This window comes from Leucopleurus acutus (assembly GCF_964270905.1).
Source record: "Leucopleurus acutus genome assembly, chromosome: 13".
In the NCBI taxonomy this organism is placed as follows: domain Eukaryota; kingdom Metazoa; phylum Chordata; class Mammalia; order Artiodactyla; family Delphinidae; genus Leucopleurus; species Leucopleurus acutus.
In genome coordinates, this window is record NC_139155.1 from 84,038,601 (window position 1) to 84,055,973 (window position 17,373).

The window sequence follows — 17,373 nt, forward strand, 5'->3', positions numbered from 1 at the left end:
GGGGTTTGTTGTCCTCCCGTGTGCCTCTCTATAAACTCTTAATAAATGAAATGTTTTATTTTTATAGAAGATTTTTGTTAGGTGCTCTGCAAATTTACTTCACATATACAGCTAGCCAGACGTTCAAAGCAATGCAGAACGGGCGTCCTCACCGCTATACCAGACTGAGCAAAATGCAGGAGAGGGTCAACCGTGTCAATAAATGTTATTAGGAACTTTAGTTTTTTCACAAATGATGAAAGTCATAGGAGTTTTGGTCCAAATGTTATTTGCACCATAGAGAGTCAGTCTTTTAATTTTTAATATATTTATGTTGATCCGGTTAGTTCCCACTGTTCCAAAGACAGGATTAAGAATGCATTAAAGCCTTTAAAAGTGTATATTAGTGCAAAAGTCTAAGAAAATGGATGAGGCAAGATGGGGGGGTGCTGCAGGAGGGGGACATGACTAGGTAAGTAAACAGAACCAGGAGAGAACACAAGCCCCCGAGACAGTACGCCAAAGGCCTTGCATTTAGCAAAGGCAGGTCCCTCATGTAATGTTCAGTTTGCCAAAAAACCAAAATATGATTAGCTATAGGAATCATGGGGCCCATCGATTAAAAAACAAGCTGGCTTTCAAGGAAGGACAGTTTTTCCTAGTTGAGAGAAATTCCTCTTGGGGCCCCCTGTGGGACAGACAGCATGAGGCAGCCGGGGGAGGGAAGCAGAACGGACGTCTCCCACCACAGCCCAAGAGTGGCCACACGGCCACGTCCAGTGAGGTTTCTTTGTGGGTCAGATAAACATAGTCATCGTTTCACATGGACTTGTGCACCGTGGATAAACTGAATTTTGAAAAGCGGGTCTCTTCCCTCTCACTCTGCTTGATTGAATTTTGAGTGCCTCCTGACATCCCGGTGCTACCTACGTTATGTTGTTGCATTTTGTTTGTTTGTTTTTTTGGGGGGGCCCGCACCATGCGGCTTGTGGGATCCTAGTTCCCCAACAAGGGATTGAACCCAGGCCCTCGGCAGTGAAAGTGCAGATTCCCAACCACTGGACCGCTAGGGAATTCCTGGCTGTTGCATCTTTGCTCAGCATTCTTGCCCAGAGGAGTTTCAAATCTTCCTTCCCCTCTAAATCTACAAATCTAGTTCTGTTTTTTCCTAATTCATATTAAACATGTAACAAATGACAGAAGAAATACCTCCCCCCAAGTACCACTGTTTGTATCACACCGTGGAAACACTGGATTTCTCCCCCCTCTGCCTCTTTCTTTGATGTGGATCTCTGTGGGTTGAGGTGATTACACCCACTAGGAGTTGAAATTGTCTTTTTTTGTCAAAGAAAACGAAATACCCAACTGACTCATTGCAGAGATTCAGAAAGTCTTTCTATGGCAGTTGGTATAACTAGCTCTGGAAAGTTAATGTAAAATTTCCAAATGACAGGTAATTTAGCCTGATTTTGTGGGCTTTGTTAGGGTGATTTTGTACGCAAGAAGGGAAAAACTCTGGCAGTAGAACGGGGTGGGGGGGGAGCATACTATATGGTTTTGCCTTTTCTAAGTTTATACATTCATATATGCATTTGGGAAGTATTTATTGAGTGGCTACTGTGCTGGGCACTGGAGATACCAAGACAGTGCCCCTCATCCAGTGGAGCTGTTGACTGAAAAAAACAAAAAAACCCACCATCTGAAAGTTGAGAGTTTCATTTTCTTTTTTTTTGCCGTACGGGAGCCTCTCTCACTGTTGTGGCCTCTCCCATTGCGGGCACAGGCTCCGGACGCGCAGGCTCAGCGGCCATGGCTCACGGGCCCAGCCGCTCCACGGTATGTGGGATCTTCCCGGACCGGGGCACGAACCCGTGTCCCCTGCATCAGCAGGCGGACTCGCAACCACTGCGCCACCAGGGAAGTCTCGAGAATTCTGTTTTATTCGGGGATCTTACTGAGGACTACAGCTCTGGAAGGCAGCCTCTCAGCTGAGGAGCTGTTTGGAAGAGGTAAAGGAAGAGCCAGGAGTTTCTGTTTAAAAAAAACCAAGTAGTTGAACATCAAAAGATTACTGCTAATCATAAAAAAACAGTCATCACAAATTAAGGATTTTAGTGCTTTTCTATGTATGGGAAGATGCAAGAGTCTGGGGTCATGGAAATTTTTCCTTTGATACGCATCTTAACTATCTAGGGTCAGTATCCTGTTTTTCTCCATTCTGAATCCCCTCAGAGTGAACGACTGGGGGCAGCTGCAGTGGCTGAGGGCTTGATGGCTGCAACATCCTTTGTTTACTGAAATGGCAGGCAACTTGTTTTGTCCACCGAGTTTACATTTCCAGTGGGAGAAAACCCGCAGTAAAGGAAGATAATGTCAGACAGTGGTAGGTGCTATGAAGAAAATAAAACAGGACTGTGGTGGAGTGGGGTGGTAGGTCTACTCCCGCTACTGGTCAGGAACAGCCCCTCAGAGGCAGGGACATTTGAGCTGAGACTTGTAGGAGCTAATTTTGAGGTCTGGGAGAAGGGTATTCTAGGCAGAGACAGGGGAAGGGTCAGCAAGTTCAAGTGCACCCACCTGGAAAGAGAAAGAAAGCAGGAGTAGGGGAGCAAAGGGAGCCCAGGGCAGGCAGGTGGAGACCAGGGCTTGTGGAAATCAGAGGCCAGACCCGGTGGGGTCTTGCTGGCCGTAGTGAGAAGTTTGGATTTTACTCCGAACGCGGCGGGAGAAGCCAGAGGATTTTCAGTAGGCTCACATCCCATTTTCGTCCTGCCAGAGATCTCTGTAGCTGCTGTGTGCAGGAGCGTATAAGGCAAGAGCAGCCTGGCATCAGACCCTGCTTTCTGGTCCGCACACAGGCCAGGACCCCAGAGAAAAGCCAGCGGCAGGAGCTAGCTGCAAACACCGCACAGGGTGTAATTCTGTTGATAGGAAATATCCTAACAGGCAGATCTATGGAGAAGTTGTTTAGCGATTGCCCGGAGCTTGGGGACGGGCAGGGGATTGACTGCAGCCGAGCAGGAGGAATCCTCCTGGGGTTGATGGAAATATTCTAAAATTGATCGTGACGATGGCTGCACAACTTTGTAACTTTACTAAATATCACAAAATTGTATACTCTAGTCGGGTGAACTTTATGGCACGTAAACTCAGTAAAATTCCTTTTAAAAAGCTGTGAACATTGGAGCGAGTGGCAGCTTTTGGTTGGAGTCCGGACAGGTTCCGTGACCCACCGCAATGCCGCCGGGTTTGCGCCGTTTGGCCCCGCCGCCTGCGCCGCCGTCCGCAACTCCGGGCGCCATTGGTCGGCCGGCGTGGGGGGGGGGGCCAAGAGCGCGCCGGGGGGGGCGGAACCGGAACCGGCTGTAGCCAGGGGGCGGGGCCTCGAGGGCGGCTCTGGCGGCGCCTGGAGCGGCGTCCGCGGCGGCGGGACCGGGGGTAGTTGGTGCAGACCGGAGTCCCATGGTGCGGGGCTACGGCCAGGCCGCAGGAGAAGCCCGAGCTCCGGGCCGCCCCAGCTGACCGTGCGGGCCCGCGCGGCCCGGAGCCGCCGCCGCCCTTCGGGCCCCGCGGGGGCGCGGGCCGGCCAGCCATGGGGTCCCTGTTCCGGAGCGAGACCATGTGCCTGGCGCAGCTCTTCTTGCAGTCCGGCACGGCCTACGAGTGCCTCAGCGCCCTGGGCGAGAAGGGCCTGGTCCAGTTCCGAGACGTGAGTGTCGCCCGGGAGATGCGGGCCGCACCTGCCCGCGGAACTCCCGTATCGAGCCTTTCGCTCGGGCCTCCTTTCCGTGGGCGCCTGGGCGCCCATTTCCCATACGGGGAAGCTGAGGTCCACTTTCCGGCCAGAACTTCCGCAGAGCGGGGCCCGAGCCCAGGGTCGCCGAATGTTCGGTCCGCGGCCGCCCAGGCCGGGTTAGTTAGGAACGCTCCGCGTCGTCTTCGTCCACTCGGGTCGTGCCATCTGATGCTTCGGAGCACCGACTCTGGGCCAGGCACTGGGCTAAGCGGGAGAACAACTCTGATAAGGCCTCTTGGAGCCCTTCTGGAACTTACGGGGCAGGGGGAACGTGAGAAATATTAAGCAAATGAATACGTAAACAGGAATATGTTTGCTATACAGAAAATAAAACGGGGGGATGAGATAGTGCCTCAGTTGGGGGTGGTCAGAGAGGTCTCTCTGAGGAAGTGTTCTTGGGCTGAGACCTGAATGGGCAGGAGCCGGCGCTGGGAAGATCTGGGGGAACAAGTTCCCAGGTGGAGGGAACTGGAAGAGCCAGGAGCCTGAACTGGGAATGAATTTGGTGTAAGCTCCTGAGGGGCGGGATTTTTGTCGTTTTTGTTCACCGATACCTGATGATGTACATATCACTGCCTAGGAAGGAGTTGGAGTGCAGTCAGAATTTGTTGAATGAGACTTGTCTTCCCAGCAAGTAGTAATAAACCCTTGTTTATATATGTGTTTATTTATTGTTTGTCTCCACCGTGGACTGTCAGCCCCCCCGGGGTGTGGGGCAACGGCCTTGCCTGCCTTGTTTATTCCTGATTCCTGAGTACAGTCCCTGACTTTGTGGGCGCTAGTACGCCTTTGTGGAATGAATGAACAAGCTTTCATTGAGTGCTTGCTCTGTTGCAGACGCTGAGTTTGGTGCTGGGGACTCAGGGGTGAGCAGGGTGGACAAAGTCCCTGTGTTTTTGTTGCTCACAATGTAGGAGAGACACTGATTCTGAACTGTGATAAGTGCCATGAAGGAAGAGAGCAGTGTGAAGGGGAGATTATGAAGCAGGACCTCTGCTAATTGAACTGGAATTCACTTGGATGAACATTTTATTTCCTGGGACCCAGCTTTCATCTCCTCTGGTTTCCCTTCGTCTTTCTGAGGGCTCCTTAGTTTCAAGAGGGAACCACCTGTACCTAAGATCTGGTGTCGTTGATCCCTGGGTTGGCCTCACAAGGCAACTGACAGGTCAGAGAGAAACTCCTGAGTGGGAGGCGAGGCTGCAGAGAAGGCCCAGCTCTTCCTGGTTCCTGGAGCCATTTGGGCTTCAGCACGCGGTGCCCACTTTGCTCGCAGGTGCTGCTGTGCTGAGCTGTGACTTAGTCGCACCCGAAAGATTCAGGAAACAGTTGTGAGAGAAATGGGCTTCCTTCTTTATAACAGGTAGATTTCTTCCATCCTGTTAGTACTCAGGCCAAGAGGCTTAAAGCAAGTTTAAATCTTAGAGGTTTGAACAAACACCCTAATTACTGCAAAGAGGCAAGTTTCATTGAGTGCCACTACATTAGGTAGTAGGGGACACTTGGGATTCTTTTAAACTGAAAATTGGGGAAAGAAAAAGAAAGTGCAGTTCATCTTTTTCCAGAAGTAAAATAAAGCTGCCATGTTAAAATGAGCTCTTCTTTGTGTGATGCTAGGTTTTCGGAGCTCAGGGGTGTGTGTGTGTGTGTGTGTCTGTCTGTCTGTCTGTCTTTGGGATGACTGTCAAGCAGCACCGGTGCTAGTGCAGAAAGCTCTGTCACCTGACACTTCTGCTCTTCTGGAATTTCTTCCTGACTTTGCGCTCACCAGGTGGGATCCCTGACGTCTGTCTTTTCTGATTTGCACAGGCTGGAGAGTTTCCGCCTTTCCTTTTAGTGATCCTTCTAAGGGAGAGGAGGCAGGGCAAGGGTTTCTGTAGTGACAGCCAAAGAGAAGACCTGGAAAAGAAAGGTTATTCAACTCACCAGTAGGACTCAGTGAAGGGCAAGTCCATCTCTCTTTTCTAAGGGTCTGGAATTTGAGGACAGCGTTCACCTTTTGTCCGTTAGCTGCTGGAGTGGGAAGATGGGTGGCGTGGATACCAGTCACAACAGCACCAGGCAGCCTCTGCTGTTTTTTCTAGGTTAAATGTTAGTGTTAAAACGAATCTGCATTAAAATGTACTTCATAGGGCTTCCCTGGTGGCGCAGTGGATAAGAATCCGCCTGCCAGTGCAGGGGCACAGGTTCGATCCGTGCTCTGGGAAGATCCCACATGCCGCGGAGCAACTAAGCCCGTGTGCCACAACTACTGAGCCTGCAGAGCCTGCGAGCCACAACTACTGAGCCCGCATGCTGCAATACTGAAGCCCGCGTGCCTAGAGCCTGTGCTCCGCAACAAGAGAAGCCACCGCAATGGGAAGCCTGTGCACCGCTACAAAGAGTAACCCTGGCTCTCCACAACTAGAGAAAACCTGCATACAGCAACAAAGACCCAACACAGCCAAAAATGAATAAATAAATAATTAATTAAAAAAATGTACTTCATAGCGATAGCCTGGAATTAAAGGTGCTGTTGCCTCCCTAAAAAGAAAATAGAAGCAAAACTTTATAAAAGAAACCATGCAACAGAAAAAACCAGTTAACGTACTGTGTAAGATGGTGACGGTGGATGTCAGATCCAATCCTGTGTGTTGTTGCCACAGAAATTTGCCTCTTCGTGAAGACTCTATGTGTGGAACCATAGTGTCCAGTTTGAGTTAGTGTTTGATATTGACGAAAAAGACAGTGAAACTGAGAAGTCATGTCTTAATAGACAGCTTTTGATGGGTAGCTTCCTCTGCTCATTCTTAGTTCTATTGAGATAGATTGTGTCTGAATCATTAGGACTTGAAAGTGGTTACTACTTTGGATTAATATGACTTCCGGAAATGAATGCGAATGTGACAAACAAGTGAAATTCAAATTTTTATCTTTCTTCTGGTTAACTCTTTAAAAAAAATTTCCAAAAACTGAACAAGAACCAAGCCTTTGGGATAGACATTCTCAGGTTGTTCAAGCAGCTTCATGCCAAGCTGTTTCTAATTCTCCTTTTTGAGAGTGCCCAGTATAATGCTGCACAGAGTGAAGGTAAAATTCTTGCCCCAAATGCCTTTCAACATGAATGATTACTGTAATTTAAAAAATTGTGGAAGTAATATACGTCCATTGTGGGAAATTTGGGAAGCATGAGATACTAATTTCCATGATCCCATTACCTAGAAACAAACACTTTACCTTTTTGGTTCATATTGTCCAATCAAACATTATTTTTCTAATATTATTATTAATTTTTAAAAATAAATTTATTTATTTTTGGCTGCATTGGGTCTTTGTTGCTGTGCGCGGGTTTCTCATTGCGGTGGCTTCTCTTGTTGCGGAGCATGGGCTCTAGGCGCGCGGGCTTCAGTAGCTGTGGCTCGGAGGCTCTAGGGCACAGGCTCAGTAGTTGTGGCGCACAGGCTTAGTTGCTCTGCAGCATGTGGGATCTTCCCGGACTGGGGCTTGAACCCGTGTCCCCTGCATTGGCAGGCGGATTCTTAATCACTGCGCCACCAGGGAATCCCTCTAGTAATATTTTAAAATGTATGTACATAGGTATTTTTAGATAATTGGAGCGACACTGATAATATCTTTAGTCTTTTTTCACACACAAATCATGCATGACTAATTTCCTCATTTTATTAAATATTACAATTTTTTATGGTTTTAAGCTTTATGTGGTAAGATGGTTTTGTTTTAATAAATTTATTTATTTTTGGCTGCGTTGGGTCTTCGTTGCTGCGCACGGGCTTTCTCTAGTTGTGGCGAGCGGGGGCTACTCTTTGTTGCGGTGCGCGGGCTTCTTATTGCGGTGGCTTCTCTTGTTGCCGAGCACGGGCTCTAGGTGCGCGGGCTTCAGTAGTTGTGGCACAGGGGCTCAGTAGTTGTGGCTCGTGGGCTCTAGAACGCAGGCTCAGTAGTTGTGGCACATGGGTTTAGTTGCTCCGCTGCATCCCGCTGCATGCGGGATCTTGCCGGACCAGGGCTCAAACCTGTGTCCCCTGCATTGGCAGGAGGATTCTTAACCACTGCGCCACCAGGGAAGTCCTGATAAGATGTTAAGTAAAGGGGAGAGTATATGGGAACAGTGAACTGTGGACCCGTATTATAAACCAATGGTGGGACTTCCCTGGGGGTCCAGTGGTTAGGACTCGGCGCTTTCACTGCCGGGTCCGGGTTTGATCCCTGGTTGGGGAACTAAGATCTCAAAAGCCGTGTGGTCCAAAAAAACCCCAAAAAACCCCACCTATCAGACAAGATCATTTTGAAGCAAATCCCAGATGTATAATTTCACTCATAAATATTTCAATAAGTATCTCTAAAAGGTAAGGACCCTAAAAAAATCATAACCACAATACCATTATCATACCTAAAAATTTTAATAATAATTTCTTAATATAATCAGATACTTCATCATTTAAAACATAATTTTTAATAAGTGCATAGTAATCAGTTATATTACTGAACCATAATTTTTATCCAACTTTATTGATGTGTAGCATAAAATTCACCCATTTCAAGCGTACAATTCGTTGGTTTTTAGAAAATTTTCTGAGTAGCACGTCCATTGCCACAATCCAGTTTTAGGCCGTCACATCATCCCAATAAGGTCCCTTATGCTCATTTACAGGTCATCCCCCTCCCTACCCCAAGACCCAGGCAATCACTAACCTACTTTCTGCCTCTAGGTTTTCCTTTCTTGGACATTTCATAGAAATGGAGTCACACAATATGTAGTCTTCTGTGTCTTTCATTTGCATCATGTTTCTGAACATCCTCTGTGATGTTGATGTGTCAGTTGGTTCCTTTTTACTGCTGAGTAGTGTTCCCCAGTGTGGATATAGACTGTGATTTCTTTAACCAGTTTTCCACTGTTAAGCATTTTTTCTCTATCCCTGAGGTGGATGCTCTTTTAGATACATTTTGGTCCGTATCCATAGTTTGTTCCTTTAGGTTGAATTTCTTCACAGGATATTTCTGGGCCAGAGGATACTTTTCAGGCTGTTTTTTTGGTAACAGTTGCCAAATCGCTTTCCAGAAAAGATGTGTCAGTTTATGCTCCTATCCAGTAGTGTCCGAGGATCTGCTTCCCCCCAAACCCTTGACTATCATATTTTATTTATAAAACCGAATTTATTTTTAAATTGGAGAAAATTCAAAGCAAAATTTTCATCTTTTTCTCAGCTGAACCAGAATGTAAGTTCTTTCCAAAGAAAATTTGTTGGTGAGGTGAAGAGGTGTGAAGAACTAGAGCGAATATTGGGTAAGTTTATTTTAATAACTTAAATAATTATTGTTATATAAGTAAACCTTGTTCACTTTAGAAAAATTAGAAAATCTAGACAAGTAGAACGGAAAAAAGAAGTCGTCCATATTCTCACCATTCATGTATTCACTATTATGTAGGTTTATATATTTTTTTACTGTTCATCTATAAAAGTAAGGATTTACATACATAATGGTCAGGTTATTTTGTTATTAGCTTTGTTTCTCATTTGATGGTACTTTAACATCTTTTCATGTCAATAAACAGATTGACTCATCATTGTTTATAATGGTTGCATAGTATTTTATGGTATTAATGTGCTATAATTTATTTAGCCAATCCCTTGTAATCTGTTATAACTTAAAAACATTGTATACACATTAATAGATTACTTAAAATTTTATCAGAGAACAGGGGAGGTAGGAAATGGCAGATACATTGGTTATAATTTCCTTTTTTTCAGGGCTTCCTTTGCAGAGATCAGTGTTCTCTGACTGTTAACCATTAAAACTCAGCCGTAAAATCTTTAACGTCTTAGCCTAAAATAAAATAGTCTTTATCAATTCAAACCTTGAAATTCTGACTGAAATAGAGAGGGGGGAACGATGCCAGTAATTGTCTAAAGTACCAAATTTGTTTTTAGGGGGATGAGCAGAAAAACCTGGGAGTGAGAGTGTTGAGGAGGGGAGAGAAGATGACTTTTGGAATGATTTCTAATAGCAGTTAATTATTGTGGATTTTATATTTTTTAATTGGGGATTTTTAAGATCGAAAGAAACCTGTTAGTCATCTGAAGTCTAGTCGTCTGCATATTGTTTGAGGTCCCAGTTGTGTGGATCATGTAGGGTAGGGTGATACCACATCCCCATCCTTGCCATATACATAAGTCATTGGACAGGTCGTATATTCGGAATGGGTTTTCAAAGGCGGGGCAGGAGTGACAACACATTAGATGTGTCCAGGACTTCCTGTAGCTTAGACTATTTCAAAAAGAATGCAGACTTAAAAAGAAAATGAACTCTCAAGTAAATTTAGGTATAAAAAATAGGTTAAAAAAATTTACATCCATTTCCAGAAAGCTGTTAAAACCCAGTGCTTCCTTTGCTATCTTATGGGTAAGACATCATTGCTTTTCTTCCTCCCTCCTCCCTTCCTCCTTCCCTTTCTCTCTCTCTTTCTCCCTTTCTTCCTTCCTTCCTTTCTTTCTTTCTCTTTCTCTCTCTTTCTAATAAAATAACTAGTTAACATTTCTCCAAAATATTATATCTGGTAATGACTTTACCAGGTATTATGACTTTTATCCTAAGGAAAAGAACGCTTCATGGAATTGAAAATGTAAACTAAAGAAATTAAGTTTTTTTTGGCTGGTTCATTATTAGTTTCATGAATCTAGTTTTTAATGTAAGTAGAGAAGGCAGTGTAAGTTGCTCTAAGTTAAAACATCACGGCTAACTGGGGACTCAGGAGAACCTGACTTTCTGTCCTGTGGTCTCCTCCTTATAGAGGAGACTGATAGAGGATGTGTTTTTCCTGATGGATGTGTATTTCCTCCTAATGGTGTCTGCAGGGAGGTTGCACTGACGTCTCTGGTGGGGACGATTATAGGTCTATCATTGGATTATTCCTGCACTTCCAAGTGTGTCCTTAACCTTCTGCTTCCTATACAGGTGCAGAGGCAGCTGTGACTCCAAAGTTCTTTAACTAGAGTTTTAGAAATGAAGGACGTGGGGAATTTCAGAAAATGTGTATCCAGGTTACTGTTTGTTTTGTCACTGCACGCTGATCTCTCTAGGCAGCATTATTTTGCAGATCTTTGGAAACAAGGCTGCAGAAGGCATCCTGTCAGTCAGTTGGGACAGGCAAGATTTTATGCATTTAGACATTAGTTTTTAGATGACCTGGGAAAGGTTGGGATGTAAAATGTTCTCACTGAAATGTCCTGTAGTAAGTTTTTGAGTCTAATTTGTTTAACTTTTATTTCCACAGCATATTTGGTGCAGGAAATTAATAGAGCTGATATTCCCCTCCCTGAGGGAGAGACCAGTCCTCCTGCACCACCCCTTAAACAAGTGCTCGAAATGCAGGTAACTGGTTTCTGAAGAAGCGGTTTTAGGTCACTAACCTCAGAGACTGCTTATTCACTTACTTTATATTGTCTTGTGCTTTTCTGCCTTTCTTCTCAAAACCGTGGAATGAAAAGCAAAAGACCGTATTATGGTTAATTCTCAGTAACAGGTTATCTGTGATAAATTTTAACTGGAATTCGGTTTTCTTTTAAAATTTAAGACAGGGCTTCCCTGGTGGTGCAGTGGTTAAGAATCCACCTGCCAATGCAGGGGACACGGGTTCAAGCCCCGGTCTGGGAAGATCCCACATGCCGTGGAGCAACTAAGCCCTGCGCCACAACTACTGAGCCTGCGCTCTAGAGCCTCCAAGCCACAGCTACTGAAGCCCGCGCGCCTAGGGCTTGTGCTGCACAACAAGAGAAGCCACCATGAGAAGCCCGCGCACAGCAACGAAGACCCAACGCAGCCAAAAATAAAAATAAATTAAAAAAAAAAAAGAATATATTAAAAAAAAATAAAATGTAAGACAGGTGGTATTGAACAGAGACTAACAAGAGTTAGGTTGTGAGATCTGGGCTCATGTGATGTGACTCCGGGCCTGTGCAGGCCTTAGCAAGTGTCTCCTGCTGCACATGGAGGCTTCAGGCCTGTGCCCTTCGCACTCTCCCCAGTTCACCCTGGCCCTTCCCCCTCTGATTTTCAGAAGCTCGTGTGAAGGTGCCAGGTGGTTCCCCATGGGCAGCAAATGAGATTCCTTCTTCTGGAGTCCCCCACCACCGTGAGAGCACTGGCTTGTACATTAGCATCCCCCCTTCCCCCCCATGAATTATCTCCTGAGGTTTTGCTCTAATCATCTGATAATTCATCACACTGGGAAATAGACTGGAGCCCTTTACAGCTCTTCTGAAACAATTAGTACTGTATAATTAGGACCATTCCATTGCTGGCTGCTCTGTTTGTTTTTCTGGGAGGATGTCATTTAACAGTTGGTATATGAATGGACTCGAGAGAGAACTGTACGGTCAGATGAGAGCAGTCATCTGGCTTGGCCTGTTTGGTGTGTCACTTTTGATGTAATTACAAATATAGTGATTACTGGCTGCTTATCGTTTTTATAAGGCAGAACACAAGTACTGAATGTAGCGTGTCAGGTGATTTGTCTGAATATCGTGGGTTGTTTTACAGATTTCTGCTTCTATCGTTTTAATACTTAAGGATTGTTAAGGATGCTTGGTATATAACTAATTGTTAAAGAAGATTCGTTCTCAAGTATTTTTATGCTTAATTAATTGTGTTAAGTGAAGCTGCATAGAAGCTCTTAAGCTAGAGACCAGGAATAATATGTTTGGGAAAGATTATCTAAAATTTTTCTATGTTGCAAATAAAAGGAAATGTAGTCTTGAAAAAGGAAAACTCTTTGGTGTATTGGTAATGGATAAGCAGATGAAGGGAAACCAGAAGAAATGATAGGACCTGAGATTAGAGATTGGGTCCAGCCGTAGGGCACTCATAGTCATCACGGCATCTGCGTGATTGCCATCACAGGTACCTGAACTAATATGAAGCAGCAGATGATGGACTTTAAAAACCTGTGTGTGGGGCTTCCCTGGTGGCGCAGTGGTTGAGAGTCCGCCTGCCAATGCAGGGGACTCGGGTTCGTGCCCTGGTCCGGGAAGATCCCACATGCCGCGGAGTGGCTGGGGCCGTGAGCCATGGCCGCTGAGCCTGCGTGTCCGGAGCCTGTGCTCCACAACAGGAGAGGCCACAACAGTGAGAGGCCCGCGTACCGCAAAAAAAAAACAAAACCAAAAACCTGTGCATGTTTTCATATCCCTATCAAACTCTCATACATTATGGCTTTTTAAAACCTCTACTAGTACTGGGGTACTGTGAAAAGAGTATTAGAACCAGACTTGGAACTAACCCTGCTGCCGTTTCATTTCAGGAGCAGTTACAGAAGCTGGAGGCTGAGCTGAGGGAGGTCACGAAGAACAAGGAGAGGCTGAGGAAGAACCTCCTGGAGCTGACCGAGTACACCCACGTGCTGCGAGTGAGCAAGGCCTTTGTCAGGCGCGACATGCAGGTGCTGGCGATGCTCGGGAGGAAGTGCATTTCTTCCTTCCTTTCTTTCTTTCTTTCTTTTGGTTGCGCCACGCGGCATGCAGGTTCTTAGTTCCCTGACCAGGGATCGAACCCGTGCCCCCTGTAGTGGAAGCGCGGAGTCTTCACCACTGGGCCACCAGGGAAGTCCCAGAAGTATATTTCTTTTATAAAATTCTCGTTCTCGTAAAGTTTTGGGTTTTGTTATTAACTCCTGTAGAGGTGTTGCTTTTTAAAAGAGATAGAGGGACTTCCTCATTGGAAGAGATACCCCTTACTCAATAAGGAGTAGCCCCTGCCCGCCGCAACTAGAGAAAGCCCGCACACAGCAACGAAGACCCAACACAGCTAAAAATTAAAAAAAAAAAAAGAAAAAAGAGATACATTTAAAAAAAATCAGATACATTTTGAGCTTACCTTTATCTTTCAGTTGGATTATATGACATTAAAAGAAGTTTTAAGCCTCTCCTTTGTTGGTTGGTTTTAACCATAACCACTTCCTATTCATGAAATGCTTTAGTTTGCAGTTGAAAAAAATCTTATGATCATGAGAAAAAATTGAACACTGGAAGTCAAACTCTAAAATTTAGTTTGTTTTTTTTTCTTCTCAAATTGCTGAGAGTAATGGAATTAAAAAAAAAAATCTGTATGGGAATAAAGAACAGCCTATGCAGTAGTACAGTACTCAGCTGAGTATCCGAGAGGGGAGAAGTATGTCCCTTATGAACTTTGTTTCACTTTCTGTAGCGGTGACCTCTGATACAGTTACTCTGTCTTGAATTAAGGCAATGACATAAATTATAACTATACTTTCAAGTAAATGTCTTCAACTAGCTTACAAATAAGGGACAGGGAAGTTATGCTCTTCGTCTATCAGAGCTGAGTTACGTGTCTGAGTTACCTTGGGGCCTTGGCACCCAGATCTGAGTTCCCATGCCCTGCAAACTTGTTTGGAAACACGACTTGAGAATTAAAGTGTCACTTTCAGTGAGACACACTTGGTTTCATATCTCTTTTTAGTTTGAACCCACTTACGAAGAATTCCCTCCCTTGGAGAACGATTCTTTGTTGGACTACAGCTGTATGCAGAGGCTGGGAGCAAAACTGGGGTAAGTGGCAACTGGCGGGTCGAGCTTTACACTGTGCTTCTTGTCAGTGGGAGACGAGCTGTGTTGAGTGGAAGGACGGCCACCATCTGAAAGCCTGTGATGGAATGAAAGAAAGTGAATATTTGTTTAAGAAAACACTGTACTCCTGTATTTGTTGAGTTGAATCACTCAGCTGTATTGACTTTTTAGCTAAATACGATGGGAATTTCTTCTTTCGGTATAATGAGGTGGAAAGGAGGAATTTATGCCAGTTATGCCATTCTTCGTTACTCCATAGCCTAAAATAATTGGTCATTGAAGCGTCAAGTCCTGTTTTGTTTGGTGGAAACATAGGGGCTAAACTGAGTTGGTTAATTTATTAATCGTATTTTAAGGGTGTCTTTCCACTGTTCACTCTCTCTGTTTACTTGAACTAATGGTAACTTGTTTCCTCATGTGATTTGTGATTTCTTTTTATTATGAACTGTTCCTCTATTCCTTATGTGTAGGAATTCAATGATGTTTAGTTTGAGGCTGTACTCTTTCAGAGAGAACTCATTTTTACATATGTCAGGTACTTGGGAGCACTCTACCTACCTGGAATCATTTTACGTTAATTTCTCAGCTTGAGTTTCTTTGTTTTTCTGTTTGTTTTCTCTCTGCCTGATGCATCCTAAGATGTGATTGTAAATTCTCAAGTAACACTCTTCCCCTTCTCTCCAAAACCAAAGCCGAAATAAACAAGTTTGCTTGTAGGCTCCTTTGCAAGGTGGATTTTTTTCTAGTCCACCCATCCACTTAAGGTGTAGCCCTTTGTTGGGGGGCAAGAGTCCCAACTTTGTGGGGATTGGGGATTCAGTTCCATCTCTTCACCTGATATCGACCCAGAGCCCATCTCCTGTCTCCCTTGCTGGCATTGAAACCCAAGGCCTTAAGATACTGGGTCAGTATAATACATCAGGGCACAGCTACAAGGTCCTGTTTTATTTTTGGATTCCAAGAATTTCTCGAAATTATGGGCTCAGCTCTACATTGAAGAGGACGTTTCAAAAATATTTTATGCAGCATTTCAGATATTTTGCAGTTGGAGGGCTCTGAGGATATCGCCAGCACTTGGGCAGGCGTGAAGGGCTTTGCCGCCCTCTTCATGCGGTTTGGTAATCCTCATTGCGCTTACTGGACCACAGCCTTTGGTGTCTCACAGATTTGTGTCTGGCCTCATTAACCAAGGGAAAGCTGAAGCATTCGGGAAAACGCTGTGGCGAGCCTGCAGAGGGCACAGCATCGTGACGCACGCAGAACTGGAGGGGCCCCTGGAAGACCCTGAAACGGTAAGTGGGCACCTCCTCCCCGTTTAGCAGCGGCGGACTTGCGCTGAAGCTGGAGGCACAGCGCAGAGCGGAGCACTTCAGTGAGCTGTCCACCACGTGCCTTGCCATCCTTGGATGCGTTTGGGGGGTAGTTCTTAACATGGAGGACTCTCTCCCGCACCGCCATAGTATGCCTGGGACGTTGACGTGGATACGTCGCCACCCTCCCAGCCTCAGGTCCTGTTTGGGTTTCACCAGCCGTCCCAACACTTTTTTTTTTTTTTTTTTGGCATTTATTTATTCATTTATTTGCGGCCGCGCAGCACGCGGGATCCTAGTTCCCCGACCAGGAATGGAACCCGGGCCCCCTGCAGTGGAAGCTCGGAGTCCTAACCACCTGACCGCCAGGGAATTCCCAAATACTGTCTTTTATAGCAAAGGATCTAGTTTAGAATCAGGCCTTAGACTTAATTGTCATGTCTCTTTGGTCTCCTTCATTCTGGGATAATTTCTCAGTCTTACCTTGACCTTCGTGACCTGGACATTTAAAAATTATTACAGACCAGTGGTTTTTATTTTGGTAGAATGCCGCTCTGTTTGGGTTTGTCTGATGTTTTCTCATGGTTAGATTCAAGTTATGTGTCTTGGGCAGGAAGTGATACTGCTTCCCATCAGGGGTGCACAATTCCTTTGTCCCATTACTAGTGATGTTCACTTTGATCACTTGCTCAAGGTAGCGACTCCTAAGCTTCTCCACTGTGAACTTATTACTCCATTTCCTTTGTATTTAGTACATGTTTTGGGGGAGGTGCTTTGAAACTCTGTAAGTACTCAATTTCTCATCAGATTTTCAGTGCATTAATTTATTTCCTGTTTTATTCAATGAGTTATACTCTGTTACTGTAATTCTTTATTTTGATATTCACATGCTCTAGATTTGGCCATTGGAGCCCATTTAGCTGGCTTTTATCTTGTTTTTACATGTCCCCATCATTTTTTGAATGCTTCTTTGCTTTCCTGCATAACAAGATGTCCCGATTCATCTTGTAATTTCCCTCACGCAGCTCTGGAATCAGCCATTTCTCCAAGGAACCTGGTTCTCTTTAGTGGAGAACGGTAATTAGAAGCCAGGATGCGGTCTCCGGGTGTGCCCATGGGGACTGAGGTGTCGCTGTTCCCAGCTCTGTCAGTGGACAGCTCTAGGACGCACATACGCACACGACTCACACACACTCACAGCTTTATTTCTGTACCTGTGTGTATATATGAAAACTGTGAGTTTACATCCAATTCCAGTCCAACACCACAGGGTTCATTCTAAGTTTCTCTCTTTCTGTGTTTGTAACTCCTTTCTTCAGTGGTGGGAAACTTGGCTCCCATTGTTGTTAATGTACTGATTTGATCAGTCCCCTTGTGTGTGACCAGTCTGCCCATTGATTTCCCATCTCTGCTGCCCCGCTCCTCTCTCTGCCTGGAGCTCCGAGTTCCCCAGCCCCCAGCCCAGGTTGTCCCCTAGTGTGGACTGCAGGGCCTCCTCACTTTGCTTGGGCTCTGACTTTGCCCTGGGCCACTGTTGCCCTTCCCGGCCCCCCCCCCCCACCACCGTCCATCCCCGAATGCACATCTAAGGCTTCAGGAATGAATTATTCAGGAAGGGAAGCAGGGCAGCCAAAGCCATCATTACCTTTTAAAATAGCTGTGATTTTTTTTTTTTTAAAGACTTCACCATAAAAATAACTATTATATA

General features: G+C 45.2%; 1 protein-coding gene across 1 annotated transcript in view; it reads left to right on the forward strand.

Moving 5' to 3' along the window:
* The first annotated feature begins 3,362 nt into the window (after window positions 1–3,362).
* The window catches only part of ATP6V0A2 (ATPase H+ transporting V0 subunit a2), a 36,224-nt gene continuing 22,213 nt past the window's right edge, over window positions 3,363–17,373 (forward strand). Inside the window, exons 1-6 of the mRNA XM_082853430.1 lie at window positions 3,363–3,688; window positions 8,981–9,059; window positions 11,049–11,146; window positions 13,074–13,211; window positions 14,249–14,337; window positions 15,521–15,647. Coding sequence (XP_082709556.1) covers window positions 3,572–3,688; window positions 8,981–9,059; window positions 11,049–11,146; window positions 13,074–13,211; window positions 14,249–14,337; window positions 15,521–15,647 — 648 coding nt within the window. The 5' untranslated portion in view covers window positions 3,363–3,571. The remainder of the gene's footprint in view (window positions 3,689–8,980; window positions 9,060–11,048; window positions 11,147–13,073; window positions 13,212–14,248; window positions 14,338–15,520; window positions 15,648–17,373) is intronic.